The 17,532-nt window shown below is 47.0% G+C and overlaps 1 protein-coding gene across 3 annotated transcripts in view; it reads left to right on the forward strand.

Annotated features, from left to right (window-relative positions):
* The window catches only part of RPS6KA3 (ribosomal protein S6 kinase A3), a 1,283,345-nt gene that overhangs the window by 656,156 nt on the left and 609,657 nt on the right, over window positions 1-17,532 (forward strand). For all 3 annotated transcript variants that reach the window (XM_069637077.1, XM_069637076.1, XM_069637078.1), the window contains exon 11: window positions 5,843-5,931. In XM_069637077.1, the coding sequence (XP_069493178.1) occupies window positions 5,843-5,931 (89 nt within the window). The remainder of the gene's footprint in view (window positions 1-5,842; window positions 5,932-17,532) is intronic.

Here is a 17,532-nt window from a genome sequence, read left to right on the forward strand (position 1 = left end):
GGCTCTGGGGCTCCGGAGTGTACTCAAGATATTTCCTCGTGAAAAATAAGACTGGAGGCCCATCCTCGACCTCCGGCGACTAAACAAAGAATCAAATCCCAAAAGTTCTGCATGGTCACACTTCAGCATGTGCTCGGACAGCTCGAAGAGAGGCACTTTCTTTCTTCGCTGGACTTGAAGGATGCGTACTTTCACATTCCAATCCACAAGGGACACTGCAACTTTCTCCGCTTTGTCGTTCATGGGAAGCATTACCAGTTCAAGGCCCTTCCCTTTGGATTAAAGTCAGCGCCAAGGGTCTTCACCAAGTGCCTGGAGCCAGTGGCGGCACATCTGCGACTACAAGGGATTCGTGTCTACCCTTACTTGGGCGACTTGCTCAGTTCGAAGGACATCACCATCGACCACACGACGAGGACTGTTCGCCTAGTGACGGATCTGGGGTTCTCGGTGAACTATGCAAAATCCTGCTTGACTCCATTGCAGGACGCGCTGTTTCTGGACTCCCAACTCAACACAGTGGCGTGTCTGGCATCACCGTAGGAAGAGAGGGTAGCGGCCATCTTGAGCATGGTGGAACGGCTGTTGGCACTGAAGATCGCTCCGGTCTCTTGTGGTGTGCCTCAAGGGTCCTGTGTCTCACCCACGTTATATAACGTGTTTACCAAACCCCTTTTTGATATTTTGGACCATTTGGGCGTCACGTATACCAATTACGCTGACGACACACAGATACTAATCCCCATCACAGGAGACTACACAACTGACTCCCTTGCCATCAACGCCATCTACCAGGTCATCCAAGCGTGGATGGCCCAGCACGGCCTCTGCCTAAATGATGAAAAGACAGAGCTCCTCATTCTTGGTTCACCACAAAAACTCACTAAACTTGACCCTGCCTTCAAGTCTTTCACCATTGATGGGAACACCATCCCGATTGCTAAGGACACGAAAACCCTAGGGATTTACATCGACTCAACCCTATCCTTGACTAGACAATCCAACGCAGTCTCATCTGCAGCAGCGCATACTTGCAAGCTCATCACCGCCTGTCGCCCGTTCCTAACCACTGCCAACAGCGTAACCTTGGCCAGGACCCTTGTACTATCCAAGGTTGACTACTGTAATGCCCTCTATCTAGGTACTAATCTCCGCAACTTAAACAAGCTACAAACTGTCCAAAACAATGCGATCAGAGCGGCCCTTAACATTCCTAGGCGCCAGCATATATCTGACACCAGGCGCAACCTGCACTGGCTCTCTATCCCACAGCGCATCTCCTTGAAGTCCTTGGCTCTCACACACAAATGCCTCCACAACCAAGCCCCTCGCTACCTGGCAAACAGATTCTCTCTCCACAATTCCACCAGACCTCGCAGAGCGGCCCAAGCCAACTGCCTTGACATCCCGCGTTTTAATCTCCAAAGATCTGGTGGAACCAGCTTCCCCATCCTGGCAGCCAAACTTTGGAACTCACTCCCCAATGACCTTAGAGCAGAACCTTCCTTCCTGAAATTCAAATACCTTACCAAAGCATGGTTATCCGCCCAAGACTGCTAACACCAGCTTACTGCCCTACTTGCACTTTGACCTACTCTGCATCCCTTATTAACTATCCTGTAAATCACTGCCTTATCGATATTCATTTGAATGTATACTTTGTAAATTTTGTAAATCTTCCTGTAATAATCCTGTAATACTGTCACATTGCCTTGTCATGCTTTCATCTTGTTGTAACTAAGTTAAGCGCCCGGTTGCCCCTGGGCCTGGTGCGCTATAGAAATAAATAAATAAAAATACAGTGAGGACCATCAAGTCTCTACTCGGCAAGATTTTGTCATGAATCTACCTCATCCGACTTTGCAGGCTATGGATGCACCCGTTTCAGGAGTTCCTAGACGGCCATTGGATACAAGTGTCTGGAAGCTTCCAGGACAAGATCATGCTCAATGAGAGCTTCCGTTGAGCGATACGGTGGTGGGGAGTGCGCGCTCATCTGTCCGGAGGCGTGGATTTCCAAATCCCATTACGGATGCCTCCCTGGGTGAGCTCCCTGGGGAGCTCACACTGGAAGTCTTCACGCAAGAGGCCTGTGGCTACTGGAGGAGAAAACGTTGCACATCAATGTGTTGGAGCTGTGGGCAGTGTTTTGGGCCCTCAAGTCTTTCCTTCCGCCCCTCAAGGGCAAGGTGGTGCGGACAATACCACCACAATGTTTTACATCAGGAAGCAGGGGGGCACCAGATCCCTGCCGCTCTCCAAAGAAGCGCAGGACCTATGGCACTGGGCCATCGCCCAGGAGATGTTCCTCGTCCAGTTTCATCTGGCAGGAGTGCAGAACACAGTTGCCGACTCTCTCTCAGCAGAGAGCTGCGTTCTTTCCAAGAGTGGTAGCTTCGGCAGGACCAAGTGGATCACCTGTTCTGGAGATTTCCCCATCTGCAGATCGATCTTATTTGCGACAGCGACAAACACCAAGTGCCGGAGGTTCGCCAGCCGGTTTCCCCAGTTGGGGAGCATTGGGGACGTATTCTCATTCCCCTGGGACGGCGTGTTTCTGTATGTGCTCCCTCAGTTGCCGTTGCTTCTTCGACCAGCCAATTTACTCAGACGGTCCTGGTGCAGGATGATCCTCATTGCACTGGCGTGGCTGAGGCAGATCTGGTACCTGGACCTTCTCGACATGTCGGCGTCTCTCCAGTCGAGCTGCACCACAACCCAGGATCACTGAACCTGCAGGCCTGGCTCCTGCAGCGAGTTCAGGGGTTACGATCTCCTAGTGGACTGCAAGGAGGTGCTTGCCAAGGCCAGAGCATCACCTATTCTTAAATGTTATGGACATAAGTGGAAGAAGTTCGCTGTTTGGTGCAGTGCACAGAAGATCAACCCTTTACGAGTCACGGCTTTGCAGGTGCTCCCATATTTGCTGTTGTTGGCCAAAGCAGGACTGGCCCATGCCTCCATCAGAGTTCATCTGGCAGCTATCTCCTGCTACATCAGATCTCCGGGATGGTCATCGTTGGGGTCACACCGTCTGGTTAAGGAGTTTATCAAAGGACTGTTCCGTTCGTTCCCGCTGGTGAAGGCTCCAGCCCCGGCGTGGGAACTCAATGTTGTGCTGACTACATGGGCCCGCCATTCGAGCCTATGCAGACAGTTCCGCTAAAGTTCTTGTCGTGGAAGACCGCGTTCCTCATGGCCATCACCTCTGCACGACAAGTGGATCAGATTCAGGCCCTGTCCTGTAAACCACCTTATTTGACTTTTCACGACACGAAGGGTGATGCTGAGGATGCACCCCTCCTTCATGCCCAAGGTGCCGTCGGACTTTTCATCCCTTGGTGTTGCCGGTATATTTTCCAATGCCTTCGTCACCGGCTGAGAGTACTTTGCACTCGCTGGATGTGGCTAAATCGCTGAAGTTCTACGTGGACCGCACAAGGTTTCCAGAAGACATCGCAACATTTTGGGAACTTTGGTCCTGTGAACCATGGGAAGGCCCTCTCCAAGGCTTCCATTTCCAGGTGGCTCTACGGCTGCATCACCCAGTCGGCCAAGCAGTGCTCCGCAACCTGTTCGCTTGAAGGTGAGCCTGTTGAGGAGGTAATGCTTATGTTGAGCCTTGCCACCTCCAGTGGTTGTGCATGTGTGTACTGCTATGTATTCTTTATTCACGAGCATGTGAATCCATGCTGGAGAAGGAACAAGTTACTTACCTGTAACTGTTAACCAGCATGGGTCTGGCATGGATTCACATGCGAACCCTCCCGCTTACCCCTCTGCGTTTCTTCTCTTGGTCCTACTGCCACTTTATGTGCTACCAAATCTGAGGATGGCTGCCAGAGGAGGGGCTTAGGTAGAGGGCAGTCATTGTCTGGGGGCAGTATGACCCAGAGCTCAGTGATTGGTTGTTAGGAGAAAGACAGTTCAGAAATGAAACTAATTTTTTCTTTACTGAGGATTCCCAGCCTGACGACGGGGAATATTCATGAGCTTGTGAATCGATGCCAGACCCATGCTGGAGAACAACAGTTACAGGTAAGTAACTTGTTCCTCCGTATTGTTTCCATTTTACTGCACTGTTTGCAAAATCTAGAATGATGCTCTGTAGAAGAATTTCTGGATCTTCTGCCAGTTACTTCTGTAGTGGACAACAGCAGAGCTTTATGAAAGTTCTACGAGGCTTAGCTGAAGGGAATAGAATTTAAAAATATAAGGCTGTGGTAGCATAGCTAAGATAATGAATTAATTGTAATTTCATGTTTTGGACTGTATATATTCAGTTATGATCGCAGTCCCAGAGCCATGCTTTAACCATCACAAGATTCTGACCTAACTTATATCCACTCTGTTAAAAGAAATTGCAAATTAGCTCTAGTAAAAGTCAAGGCTATGCTTTTGTGACCGTTTTTAAATATAGCCCCAAAATGTTTAATAATGGCCATACAGGTTCTTTTAAAGCTTTTATGTATAATATTTCTCTTCTAATAGACAGACGCTTATTAAGTGACACGAGAGCTAGATCCAGCCATATTGCATTCCATTGAATTGGAATTCCCTGTGGTAAACTGAATTCTTATCCAGATTTTCCTTCTAAAACCTCTAGCCAGACTTCTATTGAATGAGTGAAGGTTTCAAGGCCATACAATATTTTTGGAACTATACAAGAATTGTGAGGTAAAACTATACCTCTCATGCTGAACTTCCTGTGTTAATATAATACTTTTTAACTGTTCTCATAAATGCTTGTTACTTTTTTCATCATGAGATGGACCATGGTTTCTTGTTTGATCAGTACACCAAAATATTTGCAAGAAGCAGCACTCAACATTTCTCATTTTCCAAGAGGGTGGCTCTAGCCCTTACGATAACCTATTCTCATAGTTTTCGTTTGTTAATATTTACAGTGAGTTTAGTGATCTTGCAGTCATTTTTCTAATTCATTCAACGATCTTTGGAGACCTATCATTGTCTGGTTGAAAATAAACACATCTGGACAAGTCAACAAGTTTACATGGAAATCTCAGATTTTTAGGCGTTAAAGTTTTGACCATTTTTGTTAGTGCAAATCCTCCAGATGTCAATGGGAGCCAGAACGCCTCCTTGTTTTAATCCTTTTTTGTCTGAAAGCTAGACGAAAACGTGCCCATGTTATCTAAGCAGATTTGTATAGATGTGACTAAAGCTCCTCTGTTAGGATTAGCAACCCTGAGGGAAAACCCCAGTTTTATTTATGCAATAGAGTTCTATTAACTCTGTTGAAAGCTGCCACAGAGTCGATTGAAGCTAAACTTGGAGAATTGTATCCCTATTGCAACAGGTGTATTAAATGGTGTAATAACTGCACAGTGAATGGTAGTCTATAGTAATGAGGAATACAGGCAATTGCATTTTTATTTACCCTTTTTAAAAGCATAGGTTTAATAGATCTTTTAAAAGTAGTTAAGCCATTGAACTTTAGTGATACTTTAAGTTGCTTGAACTTCTTGGGGATTAAGTAAAATCCTTTATTGCTTACATCCATTTATTTGCAATCCTTATTTCTTGGCATTCCTCTGCACATTTCTCTCTCCTTACTTAACTCATGTGTTTGTTTTGATTGTCCTACACCCATAGCTCAGTAGTAATTTGCTTCTGTTGCACAAGCTGTATATCCAATGAAGTAATCTTCTAAATTCACTTGCAATTGTTTATTCAAAAAAGATAAATGATAGGTTCATTAATTTGCCAACAGTCTCATGGCACCATTTAAATGTTATTGTGCCTCGTATATATTTTTTAAGATAAATACCCGTTTATACCTCTTACTTGAATGTTAATGTGTTCATTTTGTTTTACACAGAGCCAAACTTGGAATGCCTCAGTTTCTCAGTTCTGATGCTCAGAGCCTCTTGCGTATGCTGTTCAAGAGAAACCCTGCAAACAGATTAGGTAACATTTTGCAGACTAGGTTTTTGAATATGCATGTGTTGGGAGACGGTGTTTAAATATAAAAGTAGAGGTCCCTAATTTTGAATTTCGCTGACCCTTTTTGTGAAACTAGCTTCCAATGCAGATAAAAATCAAAGGTCTGACTAGAAACTTGGATCTTTAACAAAATGTATATTAGTAATTTACCAGCAACAGAATTTATAGGTCACAAGAAATCAGTATCTTCTCTCATATGGACAATTTTCAGTAGAGCATTTATCTGGAATTTGAAAATATAGTGCTGTTAATTCCCCTTCTCTAAAATAACCGTCACTATGCCCCTGCTATACTCTTCTAGCCTGATTACGCCTAAATCCCGTCCCTTTTCATCCATTATCTTGCAATAGCCATCCACAGTTCTATAGCCTTTGCGAAGCAACAACCCTTCATTGTTAAGTTTGCCCCCTGCAGGTACAAGTGAGCGTGTATGACCAGCCTGGCCGCACCTTTTGTCTTATCCCTCAAGTTCCCCTTTCTTTACTAGTGTAATTTTACACCCCATCACCACTAGTACTTTTTTCTTTTGCTTTATAACCCGTAACTCTATTTAGCCTTTCAGGTCTTTTTTTCATGTTGCGGATATTGGCCTCAGACACTCCTGCTGTGTCTCTGGAGTATTTGGCCCGGACCACTTTTGACATTTCCTGTCTTTGTGACATACTACTGGTATATTCTCTTGGAGAACCTTTTGAAGTCCTGGTAACAGATGTTTTCTTTGATCAGCTCAATGAAAAATCGGTATCGAGTTAAATTGTCGAATGCACATTTTCGAATGCCTTTTTGTCAAACAAATATGGCGGAAAAAAAATTCTGAATGTGTTTTTTTTTTAATTGTTTTTTTCGGTTTAGTTAGTAAAAAAATGTAAATAAAGTGGTTTGGGTTGAACCCCCCCCAAATAAAAAAATAAACACAAATATGGCGGAAGATTTTTTTTTATGTTTATTTTTTTATTTGGGGGGGTTCAACCCAAACCACTTTATTTACATTTTTTTTACTAACTAAACCGAAAAAAACACAATTAAAAAAAAAAAACACATTCAGAATTTTTTTTCCGCCATATTTGTGTCAAGAAAAAGGCATTCAAAAATGTAACATTCGAAAAAGTCACTATAAACCTGGAAAATCACCAGTGATGAGATCCAGAACGAAGAGAAGCAGGTGATTAGCACTCCCTTTTATCCTCCCCACCCTACCCCTGAGCCATCTTCCATATCAGAGAGGAACCCTGATGCCTCTGGGGAAAGTTTGCCACAATCGCATCAGTGGCAACCCAGAGAGTCCCCTATTATGAGAGAATACATGCCTTCTGCTCTTGAGTCTTTTACAGGAGTTGACACTTTGGCATCCTGAGGCCACTTGACTTGCACTGGGTACCAGGTTTCACAGGCCACGTCTGGAATGTTGCAGAGGTTGCTAACAAATTTCCTTGTGGGACTCTTCCAGAGGATGGTTGGCGTCTTCATGCCAACAGGTAATGCGCAGAGTCTAGTCTTTTTTTTATGCTGGAATAACACAGCATGTTCTAGTGATTCACAAAATGGTCACTTTTGCTGACTCTGCCAAAGCACCTCTGTGCATCATTGTATACTCCATAAAAGCTGACCTAACCTTCCGCCCTGATCTGACTTGATTCAGTGGGTTCTTGAAAATGGAGCAAAATTGAGTTTTGCTGCCTGCTATCAGTGTTTGTACTCCCTTGCGTCCGAGAATCCACAGCAGGGAGATCTGTTCTTTTCTTGGGTGGAGTCAGTGAAGGCGACTGCAAATTCCATCCATCACTCACTTCCACAACATATAAACTGTTCATGCTGCTTGAGGTGCATTTTAGTTTCATCAAGCCGGCATTCCTTGGAGGGGGGGTGAGGGGGGGGGGGTGTCGGCTCCTTTGGAAATGACAAGCCACAGCAGTATTTGTCAAAAATAAACCACATCCCAGGTTCAGTATTTAATGGACCTCCGAGCCATCTTCAACACCAATATTTAATTTATGTGACCCAGTTAAAGATGCCTCCTACAACATGCCAGGAAATGCTGTCTGCCTTCTCCAGCAAAGGCTTTTTCTCAAGGGGATGCTCAGTTATAGAATACATGGACAACCCTGTACTGTAGAAGAAATATTCTGAGTGGGGAAGGGTCGGGGTGCCAAGTCCTCGGTACTACTATTATTATTATTTTATTTTGTGTTTTAGAACAAAAATTAACTTTTCACAAATCGATAGTCCTTGGTACTATCGCTTAAAGGAGATCCTAATTAAGGGGTCCATATTCAGAAATAAGTGATTTTGGATGCCGCAAAAGTCTGGGTGCAGAGGGCGGGGGAGCCTCAAGCCACCTACTACACAACCAGGTCATACGTGCAAGTTGGAGGGTACTGTCCATGTCTATTCTATGGGACACCCCTGTCTTTTGGTTTCACAAGTTCTCTTTGCTTCCTGGAATGCTGCTCTGACCCAATAGTCCAGTCTCCTCAAGTGCCCTGAGTTTCTTCCTTATTAGTCAATCTGTTTCTTGGAGAGTGCACGTCCCAGAATGTACTTCTTTCAAGCGGCCCATTGCCTTTTTCTTTTTAGTTCCTGATTTACCAATAATTTTCCTGGATCTGCAGACTTGTCCAGGATGTAACTCTTTGAAAAACACTTGTCTTCGCATATTAGGGTGCCCTAAAGACATACTCTCACCTGTGCAAGTCTCCTCGCACAGTTGGCATCCTGGCTGGTGGCAGTATATACCGGTGTCATTCAATGTGCCACCCCCTTTCCTCCATACTTATGGGATTTCCACTGTGGGGATGGAGGCAGAGACTTTTTCTACAAGGAGAAATATAATGATTTTTCTAAACATAAATGAAGCGCATGTATGTAGCATGATCCACTGCTTCTTGCACTGCCTCCGACAAAGCTTTCCATTCCTTTTGACAGTGCTCAGTGGGACTGGATGACTTTGCAGCTTGCAGGTGATTTTTATTTGCATTACTCTGCATTGTCATTTGTTTTTAATATTTTTTTCTATTTTGCTTTCTGCCCATCGTGCAGCAGGAATTTTCAGCATGCAGAGCCTCGCACAATGCTTAGTGCCTAGGCCCAGATCACATGTGGCGCCTCTGAGCTTTCTGCGATGCCCTGTCGGTATGTTTTCTCCAGGACCGTCTGGCGTGTGTGGTGGGTCGGAAGGAGGAGTCAGACACTTTCTGTGAAGTGTTCATAAGGCCTATCTCTCCATAGGGCTAAAGGGAATGCCCTATCCATCTAAATCTAAAGGTGCTCGTCAGAAAGTCCAAAGTAAACATATATCCTCCATCCAAATTAACCCGATCTGACCCAACCACTAAATATAACTAAAGTAAATGGGGCAAGAGAATCTTTTTTCCCTTGGTCGTCTTTGTTCTGGATACATGCTTCTTTTGGGTTTATATACTTGTTAGCATAATCCCTTTTGATAGTCTTTCTTATCAACGCTTGTAGCTTCTCAAGGTAACTCTTGGAACTTGTGCTTTATGTGGTCATCTCTTTGTAGTACTTTTCCGTACAATACTTCACTCCTGTCACCACCTTTATGCTCTTCAGAGTCTATTTGCTTAGCCTTTTCCAAATTATATTTACGTGTTTCATCTCAGCCTTTCCTTGCCAATGATGCTCTTCTCTGAGGCTCACTGTTCTCTTATCCTGCTAAATTGTGAGCCTGATCTCCCCTTTCTTATGTTTCAGGGTTACACTTTCTCCAGGCTTCAACTCTGAATGTATAAGGCTCTAACTTTCTGGTTAGTCTTTCATCCTTCATACCGGAACGAGTTCCTTCACGCAGATAATGATTCCCTGGCGGCGGCCTCCCGTTCACAATTCCCCCAGTACCTTTTCATTATGAGGTGAACGGTTGCAGGGCTCGGCTCTCACCACTGCTTCTCGCTCTCTTCGCTGTTTTTCATTTTCCCGGTTCCTTGTCGGACGTCTGCCGTTTGTAGACGCTGGTGCTCTGAATGCATTCACTCTGTTACTTGGGCCTCCTCAGGTCTCCTGCCCACCACTGCATGCGTGTCACACTACTACCAGTTATCTCTTCCACGTATTCGTATCGCTTCCTTTGCAATCGTGCCCAGCGGAGCTCTGGCATTGTCATGACCACTGTGAGAGGGCACAAGTTGTACCACGAGCAGGCTCCCACCAGAACCCTGAGGGCCTTAAAACCACTGCAAAAGGGCTCCTGGAGAAAGTCCTGGTGCATTTGGCACCAGGCTCATATGTAGGAAGGAAGGGCTGTTCAAACTAGGTCCCATTTATGTACATGGGCCTTTAAATCCAACATGGAAGCACCCAAACAGTCTAGTTCTAAGAACCAAGCCATGCGGTCTAGTGTTTTGGGTGTGGCAGGCCTGGAACTACTTTTCCCTGGTACTACTTTACCTGGGCTATATAAACCACACTATGACTGCAGAACATGCTTTGTGTTATTCTGCAACCATCAGCGTGACGCTCACCGTGTCCAGCTCCTGGTCTTCATCCTGCAAGAACAAGATTATTCTGTCTTACCTGAGAAAACACCATCCAGCACTCAGCATCTCAACTGGGCTGCAATCTGTGGAAACCGAGAGAAGAAACATCACTCACCTGTGAGTACTAGCTTAAGGACTTCCGGCAAACTGCTACCGTAGCTGCTGTTCGAACATTGCGACCTGCAATAACGAGAAAGGGAAAAACAATATTAGAACGCGCGCGCTTCCAAAACATCAAATTCCAACAGTCTTACCGGAATTCCATCGCGCTACGCCACGCTTCCATCCGGAGCACCACAGCAACATCTGCAAAGGAAAAGACCTATTCAGGTTCGCTTTCTATATTAAACAACCGCACAGCGCTGTACTACCTTAACGGATTCCGGGGGCCTGTTTTTCATCGTGCTCTCATCCACTTGCAGCGCCACAGCGGCCTGTGAGGAGAAGAAGAAAACGCAGGTTAGCTTCAAAAGACAAAGGCTATGCGCTTCCTGCTTTCTCTTACCTAGAAACGTGCTTCTCCATCCGGCACGCCAGCATCAAGGCCTTCGCACCCGAAAAGGAGATAGACATTAACGAATTCCCACCATAAACAGTCACCCTCACCCCTCTTGAGACCTAGTCTTGACCGCCGCGATCGCTACCTTGATTGGTCTGGCTCGTCCAGAGGTTACCCTGTTCCAAGTAATTAGGTTGGCCTTCTGAACTTCTGCGCCACCAGGACAGAGTTCAGAAATCCGTCTTAACAAATTGGTGTACAGCGGTGGGATACGACTGAAGGTATCCAGTGTTGCGCACGAACTAAGGCATTTCAGGTTATTCCAACCAGGACACGTAGTGAATTGTTGTAGTATAACTTTAAAAAGGCCATAGTCCTATCTAACAGTATGGAAACAAATACCTTGTTAACTTTAAATGCTTCCAAATCAGAAACATTGAAGAAGATGTGTGCGGAGAGAGGTGTTTCCTCTCAAGGCACGAAATTGGAAATGATCCAAAGAATCGTGGCGTGGCAAGAAGCGCAGCTTGACGCTATAACTTCTGAGGACAGTGCGGAAAGAGGTGGGGCTGCTCTCACTGGTAGAACCGACGGTTCTGCCGCTGCACTGATCCATCGCGACCACGAGGACAGGGAGGACGAGATGTCTAATGTTTCCTCTGCCAGTGCTGATGGGGAGGCTATGCTTGAATTCAAGAAGCAAGAGCTGCGGTTTAGGCAGCAGGAGCTTGAATTCAGCGTAGCCAAACTAAAAATCGAACAGGCAGAAAAACAAAAAGACAGGGATCACCAGTTGGAACTGGCCAAGCTTCAGGTTGCAAATGGGTCCAAGGGTCCTGGACATGGGTCTGGGGCCTCCTCTCATCCACGGTTTCCGAAAGATCTGCTCAGTGTGTATGAGGAAAGGAATGACATTATGGACTGGCTGAATGCGTTTGAGTATGCATGCGAAGTTCAACAAGTTGACAATGCTGATAAGATTGCCTGGTTACTCAGCAGACTGCCCCATTCTGGCTGTAGTGCCATTATGGAAATGTCGAAGGCTGAGCAAGCTGATTTCGCAATGTTAAAGCAAACTCTCATTTTAAAGTTTGGGAAGACTCCGGCCCAATATTTGAAACGTTTCAGAGAGTATAAGAAAAAGGAAGTTGGTACTTGGGTATCTTATGTCACCGAATCCTTAAACTTAACTGGCTGGGTCGAAGGTTATAAGGTTTCTACCTTCGAAGGCATGATAAATCTTGTCATGCTGGAACACATTTTTGCATCTTCTTCCCCGGAGCTTAAGCAGCATTTGGCCGATTCGAAGGAGATGGATCCTAAGAAGCTGGCCATTGCAGCCGACTTATGGGTGTCACATCGAGTGTCCCATAAGGACAAAACTCATCCTGGTAAGCAGGAGGAAGGGAAAAAGTCCAAAGATAAGGAGAGGGGAGAATCTGATAAATCTTCTTCTCATAAGGGCCACAAAAAGAAAAATAAGGGTAAGACACAAGAGAACTCACAGGGTAGTGGAGGTCAGCCTCCGAAACAGAACTCTGGTTACAATAAGCCTCCCTATGTAAACAGACCCAATGGATCTTGTTTTGCTTGTGGAGCAACTGACCACGTGAAGGGGGATCCCCGGTGTAAGGTCAGACCTTTGGGGGTCCACTCCGCTAATCTGGCCTTCTCCTCCTACGAGGAAGAAGAGATTACAGGAGCATCCTGCTCCTCACTCATTTCCCAGCGGGATAGAGGCTGAGGTAGTTTGTGTCCCTGGGTTCCTGGGAGCCTAAAGTCGCAGAGGCTTATGCTAGGATTCCGGATAATACCAAGCACTACTTTAAAGACAGTGTGCTGATCAATGGAGTAGATACTCCAGCTCTTAGGGATAGTGGGTGCAGTCGCACTGTAGTGGATTCTACCTTGGTAGACTCAGAGGAAGTTGCCAGAGCTACTCTGATGCCCACTAAGTTGGCTGACGGCCCACTCCGTATGTTCCCAGTAATACCTGTAAATCTTACTTTAAATGGTACAGCAGTCAGGATTCCAGTGAGCATTCAGAGAAACGTCACGGGAAAGGTCTTGTTAGGTAATGATCTCAGAGCTTTAGGGCTCGTAGGAGACACTGCCGAAAGACCCTACACACGGTCTCAAGCACGGGCAGCATTGGCCAAGACCAATACGCTGCCCCAGCCGAAGGGGAAACCCAAGGCGAAAGGAGTCGACAAGTCAAGACGAGGGAAAGAGAATATTCCCCTGAGCTCGCCTACCACTGCGGTGGAGGAAGTTGGTCAATCGCCCGGGCCTGACGAGGAGGTGGCGATGCCTGAAGTATTTGACCCCAACGATCATCCTGAACTAAAAGACTTGTTAGTTGAAGGAGGTCCTGATAGGGACGAATTCAGTAAAGGCCAACGTGAGTGCCCATCTCTGGAAGGCCTAAGGAGACAGGCCTGCTCCCAGCTTGAGGGTGAACCTCCTGGGACGCATAGGATTTATTGGGAAGGTGGACTCCTGTATAGTGAGCCCACAGAGTCTACAGAAGGAGACCATAGGAGGTTGGTGGTTCCCCTTGCTGTTAGGCCCTTCCTCCTGCAGTTGGCGCATGAAGTTCCCCTTGCTGGTCACCTTGGTATGAAGAGGACCAAGCAAAGGTTATCCATGCACTTCTACTGGCCCAAGATGGGGGTGCAAGTAGAAAGTCACTGCAGGAGTTGTGCCTCCTGCCAGTTGTCTGGTAAGGTTGGCGCGACAATCCAAGCTCCGTTGGTACCGCTCCCAGTTGTGGGGGTACCATTTGAAAGGGTAGGGATCGACATCGTTGGTCCCCTTGACCCGCAAACATCCTCAGGCAATAGGTTTATCCTGGTGCTGGTCGACCATGCAACCAGATATCCTGAGGCCATCCCATTGAAAACTGTAACTGCCAAGTCAGTTGCAAAAGCTTTACTTGGCATATTTACTAGGGTTGGCTTCCCTAAAGAAGTTGTGTCAGATCGTGGCAGCAACTTTATGTCGAAGTATATGCAGGCCATGTGGAAAGAATGTGGGGTCACCTACAAGTTCTCTTCTGCATACCACCCCCAGACCAATGGTCTGGTGGAACGTTTCAACAGAACGTTAAAGAGCATGATTGGGGCTCTGGAGGAACCTCAGAGAAGAAAATGGGATCTTCTTTTACCATGCTTACTGTTTGCCTACCGAGAGGTACCACAGGAGGGTGTTGGCTTCAGCCCCTTCGAACTTCTGTTCGGTCATCCTGTACGGGGACCCTTAGCCATCGTCAAAGAGGGATGGGAGATGCACACTCCCCCTGTTACTACCAACGTAGTTGATTATGTGCTAGGGCTCAGAAAACGGATGGTACTTCTGATGGGCTTGGCTAGTGATAAATTGAAGGCAGGACAAGCGCTGGTGAAACATTGGTACGACCAGAAAGCTTCCCTCATCAATTTTACACCTGGTCAGCAAGTCCTGATCATGAATCCCATAAGTCCTCGAGCTTTACAGGACAAATGGTCAGGCCCTTACACAGTGGTGGAGCCCCTGGGTGAGGTTAACTATTTAGTGGACCTTGGAAGGCCTGGACAGGCTCCAAAAGTGTTTCACGTGAATAGGCTGAAGGCTTTCGTCCCAAGAGTCGAAATCGCAGCACTGCTACTGGCTTCAGATGTTGAGGAAGAAGAGTCTGAACCTCTCCCCGACCTGTTCCAAAGCGGTCCTTCAGATTTCTCCTTTGAGGGTGTCCGAGTGGCCCCTCACCTGACTTCTGATCAGCAGGCTGAGGTGAAAAGTTTGCTTAGGCAGTTTTCCCCCCTGTTTTCACAGTCGCCTGGTTTGACACCTTGGTGCAAACATAACATTGACACAGGAGACTGTGTACCTACCAAAAGTAGGGGATACTGGATGTCAGACAAAGTACGGTCTTATATTAAGACCGAGGTCAACAAGATGTTAGACCTTGGGGTGATTGAACCCTCTAGTAGTCCTTGGTCCAGCCCTGTGGTTTTGGTTCCAAAGGCAGGCACTTCTGAATTGAGGTTCTGCGTGGATTACAAGGCTCTGAATGCTGTCACCAAGACAGATGCATACCCCTTGCCTCGAACAGATGAGCTGGTGGATACTTTGGGTGCCTCCAAGTACCTCAGCACGTTTGACCTCACTGCTGGCTATTGGCAAATAGCTTTAGCAGAACATGCCAAGGAGAAGACAGCATTTTCTACTCCAGACGGCCTTTACCAATTCCGGGTAATGCCGTTCGGGTTGAAGAATGCACCTGCCACTTTCCAGAGGCTTGTGAATCATGTGTTGAATGGGTTGGACGAATTCTGTCTTGCATATCTGGACGATATAGCAGTTTTCAGTGCCACCTGGGAAGACCATGTGAAACACCTCGGGATTGTGCTCCAGGCTCTTCAGAAAGCACACCTGACCATAAAGGCTAGTAAATGCCAGATTGGACAAGGCTCAGTGGTTTACCTTGGGGTTAGCCTCTTCCCAGTAAAGTACAAGCAGTACAAGACTGGGCTACCCCCACTACGCAAACCCAAGTGAGAGCCTTCTTAGGACTCACGGGGTATTACCGCAATTTTGTGGCAGACTATGGCACCATAGCTGCCCCTCTGACTGCCCTCACAACTCCGAAGAAACCCAAGAAGGTAACTTGGGCCGACGAGTATGAGAAGGCCTTCAATGGCTTAAAAGACTCCTTGTGCCAGGCCCCTGTCCTCGGGGCCCCTGATTATCAAAGACCTTTTATCGTGCAGACGGACGCCTCTGACACTGGGATAGGAGCTGTACTATCACAAGTAGATGAGAAGGTTAAGGAACACCCTATTGGTTTTATTAGCCGCCAGTTTAAGGACAGAGAGCTCAGATGGTCCACGGTAGAGAAAGAATGTTTCTCTGTTGTGTGGGCCCTAAGGAAGCTGAGGCCCTACCTCTATGGGACCCACTTCACTGTGCAAACTGACCATAAGCCCTTAAAGTGGCTAATGAACATGAAGGGGGAGAATCCAAAGTTGCTTAGGTGGTCCATAAGTCTACAAGGCTTCGACTTCACTATTGAGCATAGGCCAGGTGTCCAACATAGCAATGCTGATGGGTTGTCCAGAATGTTTAACCGACCTGAACAAGAGACTCATCCAGGGGTGGATTAGTTCCCCCTGTCCATAGTCTGGGAGGGGCGAGTGTTAGGAAAGATTTCGTAATTGTAGGTAATTTTCCTTCCATGTGGCAACCCCTAAACTTTTTGCTGTTGTTTTTCACCTTGTTCTCGACTTTGCCAGAGAAGTGCAGCCTTCTGCCGCACTCCTCTGGGCTTTCGCTCCTTTCTTACGGGGAAACTGACATGCCCTTAAGACAGTCAGTACCGGGGAACGCTGTTTCCCGTAGTTTCTTTTATCATGTTGCGGCTTTCGTGCAACATGACACAAGAGGGCACTGTAAGCTAAGTTACAGCTCTCTTGGTTCTCTAGCCTTCTACAGGCCCTAGATACTCGTTTAGGATTGTATCTGATCGGTGCAAGTGATTCAGGGACGGGAATGGTGGCAGCAATCGTTTCTTGTGTTTTGAGCTCCTTTTGGCGTTCTAAGCGCGTTTCTCGCGCTTAACCCAAAATGGTGGCCTGGCTCCCAAAATGGCCAGACCACGAGGCTCCTTTGTCCTGTCCGCTGACCGTCTTGCTCCCTTCACCTTCCCCAGGTCGAGCCGACCCGGGGCCTTCCTTATTTGGGCATGTACTTTCCCGCGAAACACGGATGCTTCCGCGGGCTTCTACATGTCTTGTGTGCCCCTCCAGGATGTGGGCTGGGATGTCTGGTCCCAATACACATCCTGGGTGCCAGAGAGTCTAGGGTGGTGTGAATGCCTGGGACCACCATGGTCCGTGATTGGTCCACGAATGGTGTGAGTGTTGATGAGCGGATCTCCCATTGGGTCCCCTCCGTTTTGGCGCGAAGGGAACCGTGGATAAGAGGGGGCTGGAAACACCACTACCATGTCGATCTCCTGAGTTTTCACAAACGAAGGAATACAGGAGCCAAGTATCCTGCAACCAAGAGGCTGGACCGAGGAATCGCTGGTGACCCGCTGAAGGACTTCTCCTCTGCACTGCTGTCGCCTTGTGAAACCCTTTTCACCTTTGATCGAACCAGAAGGCCTGTACTGGTACTTCGACCCTTGGAATAGCGGGAACAGCTATTCTCGGCATCTTCACCATCTCCTGCCAGTAAGCCTTCGGAAGCGTCTCTGGGCCATCCAGCTGACTCACCAGCTTACACGGGAGTCTTGCTCTGTAACCGCCGCCAGGTTGTGTAGTATTTCGAGTCCTTGTCACTCACACGCTTCGTACACTTGGCGTTCCCAGGTCTGAAGTGAGTAGTGTACATTTGGCTCAGATACACACGGCCGCTCCGTTGCCCTGCTGTGGTAACAAACTGTGCGGGTTTCTTCGATTGGGACGTCTTTTTACTCAACACGACGACGAGGCGTTCCCTGCTCTTCTGAACCTGCCAGCTGCTGAAACTGACGCGGAGAAGCCTGGGTCTGCTTGCATCGGGGACCGGTGAGTAGCATAGCTAGGATCTGGT

This window comes from Ambystoma mexicanum, chromosome 7p (genome assembly GCF_040938575.1).
Source record: "Ambystoma mexicanum isolate Mex_15411 chromosome 7p, UKY_AmexF1_1, whole genome shotgun sequence".
NCBI lineage: Eukaryota > Metazoa > Chordata > Amphibia > Caudata > Ambystomatidae > Ambystoma > Ambystoma mexicanum.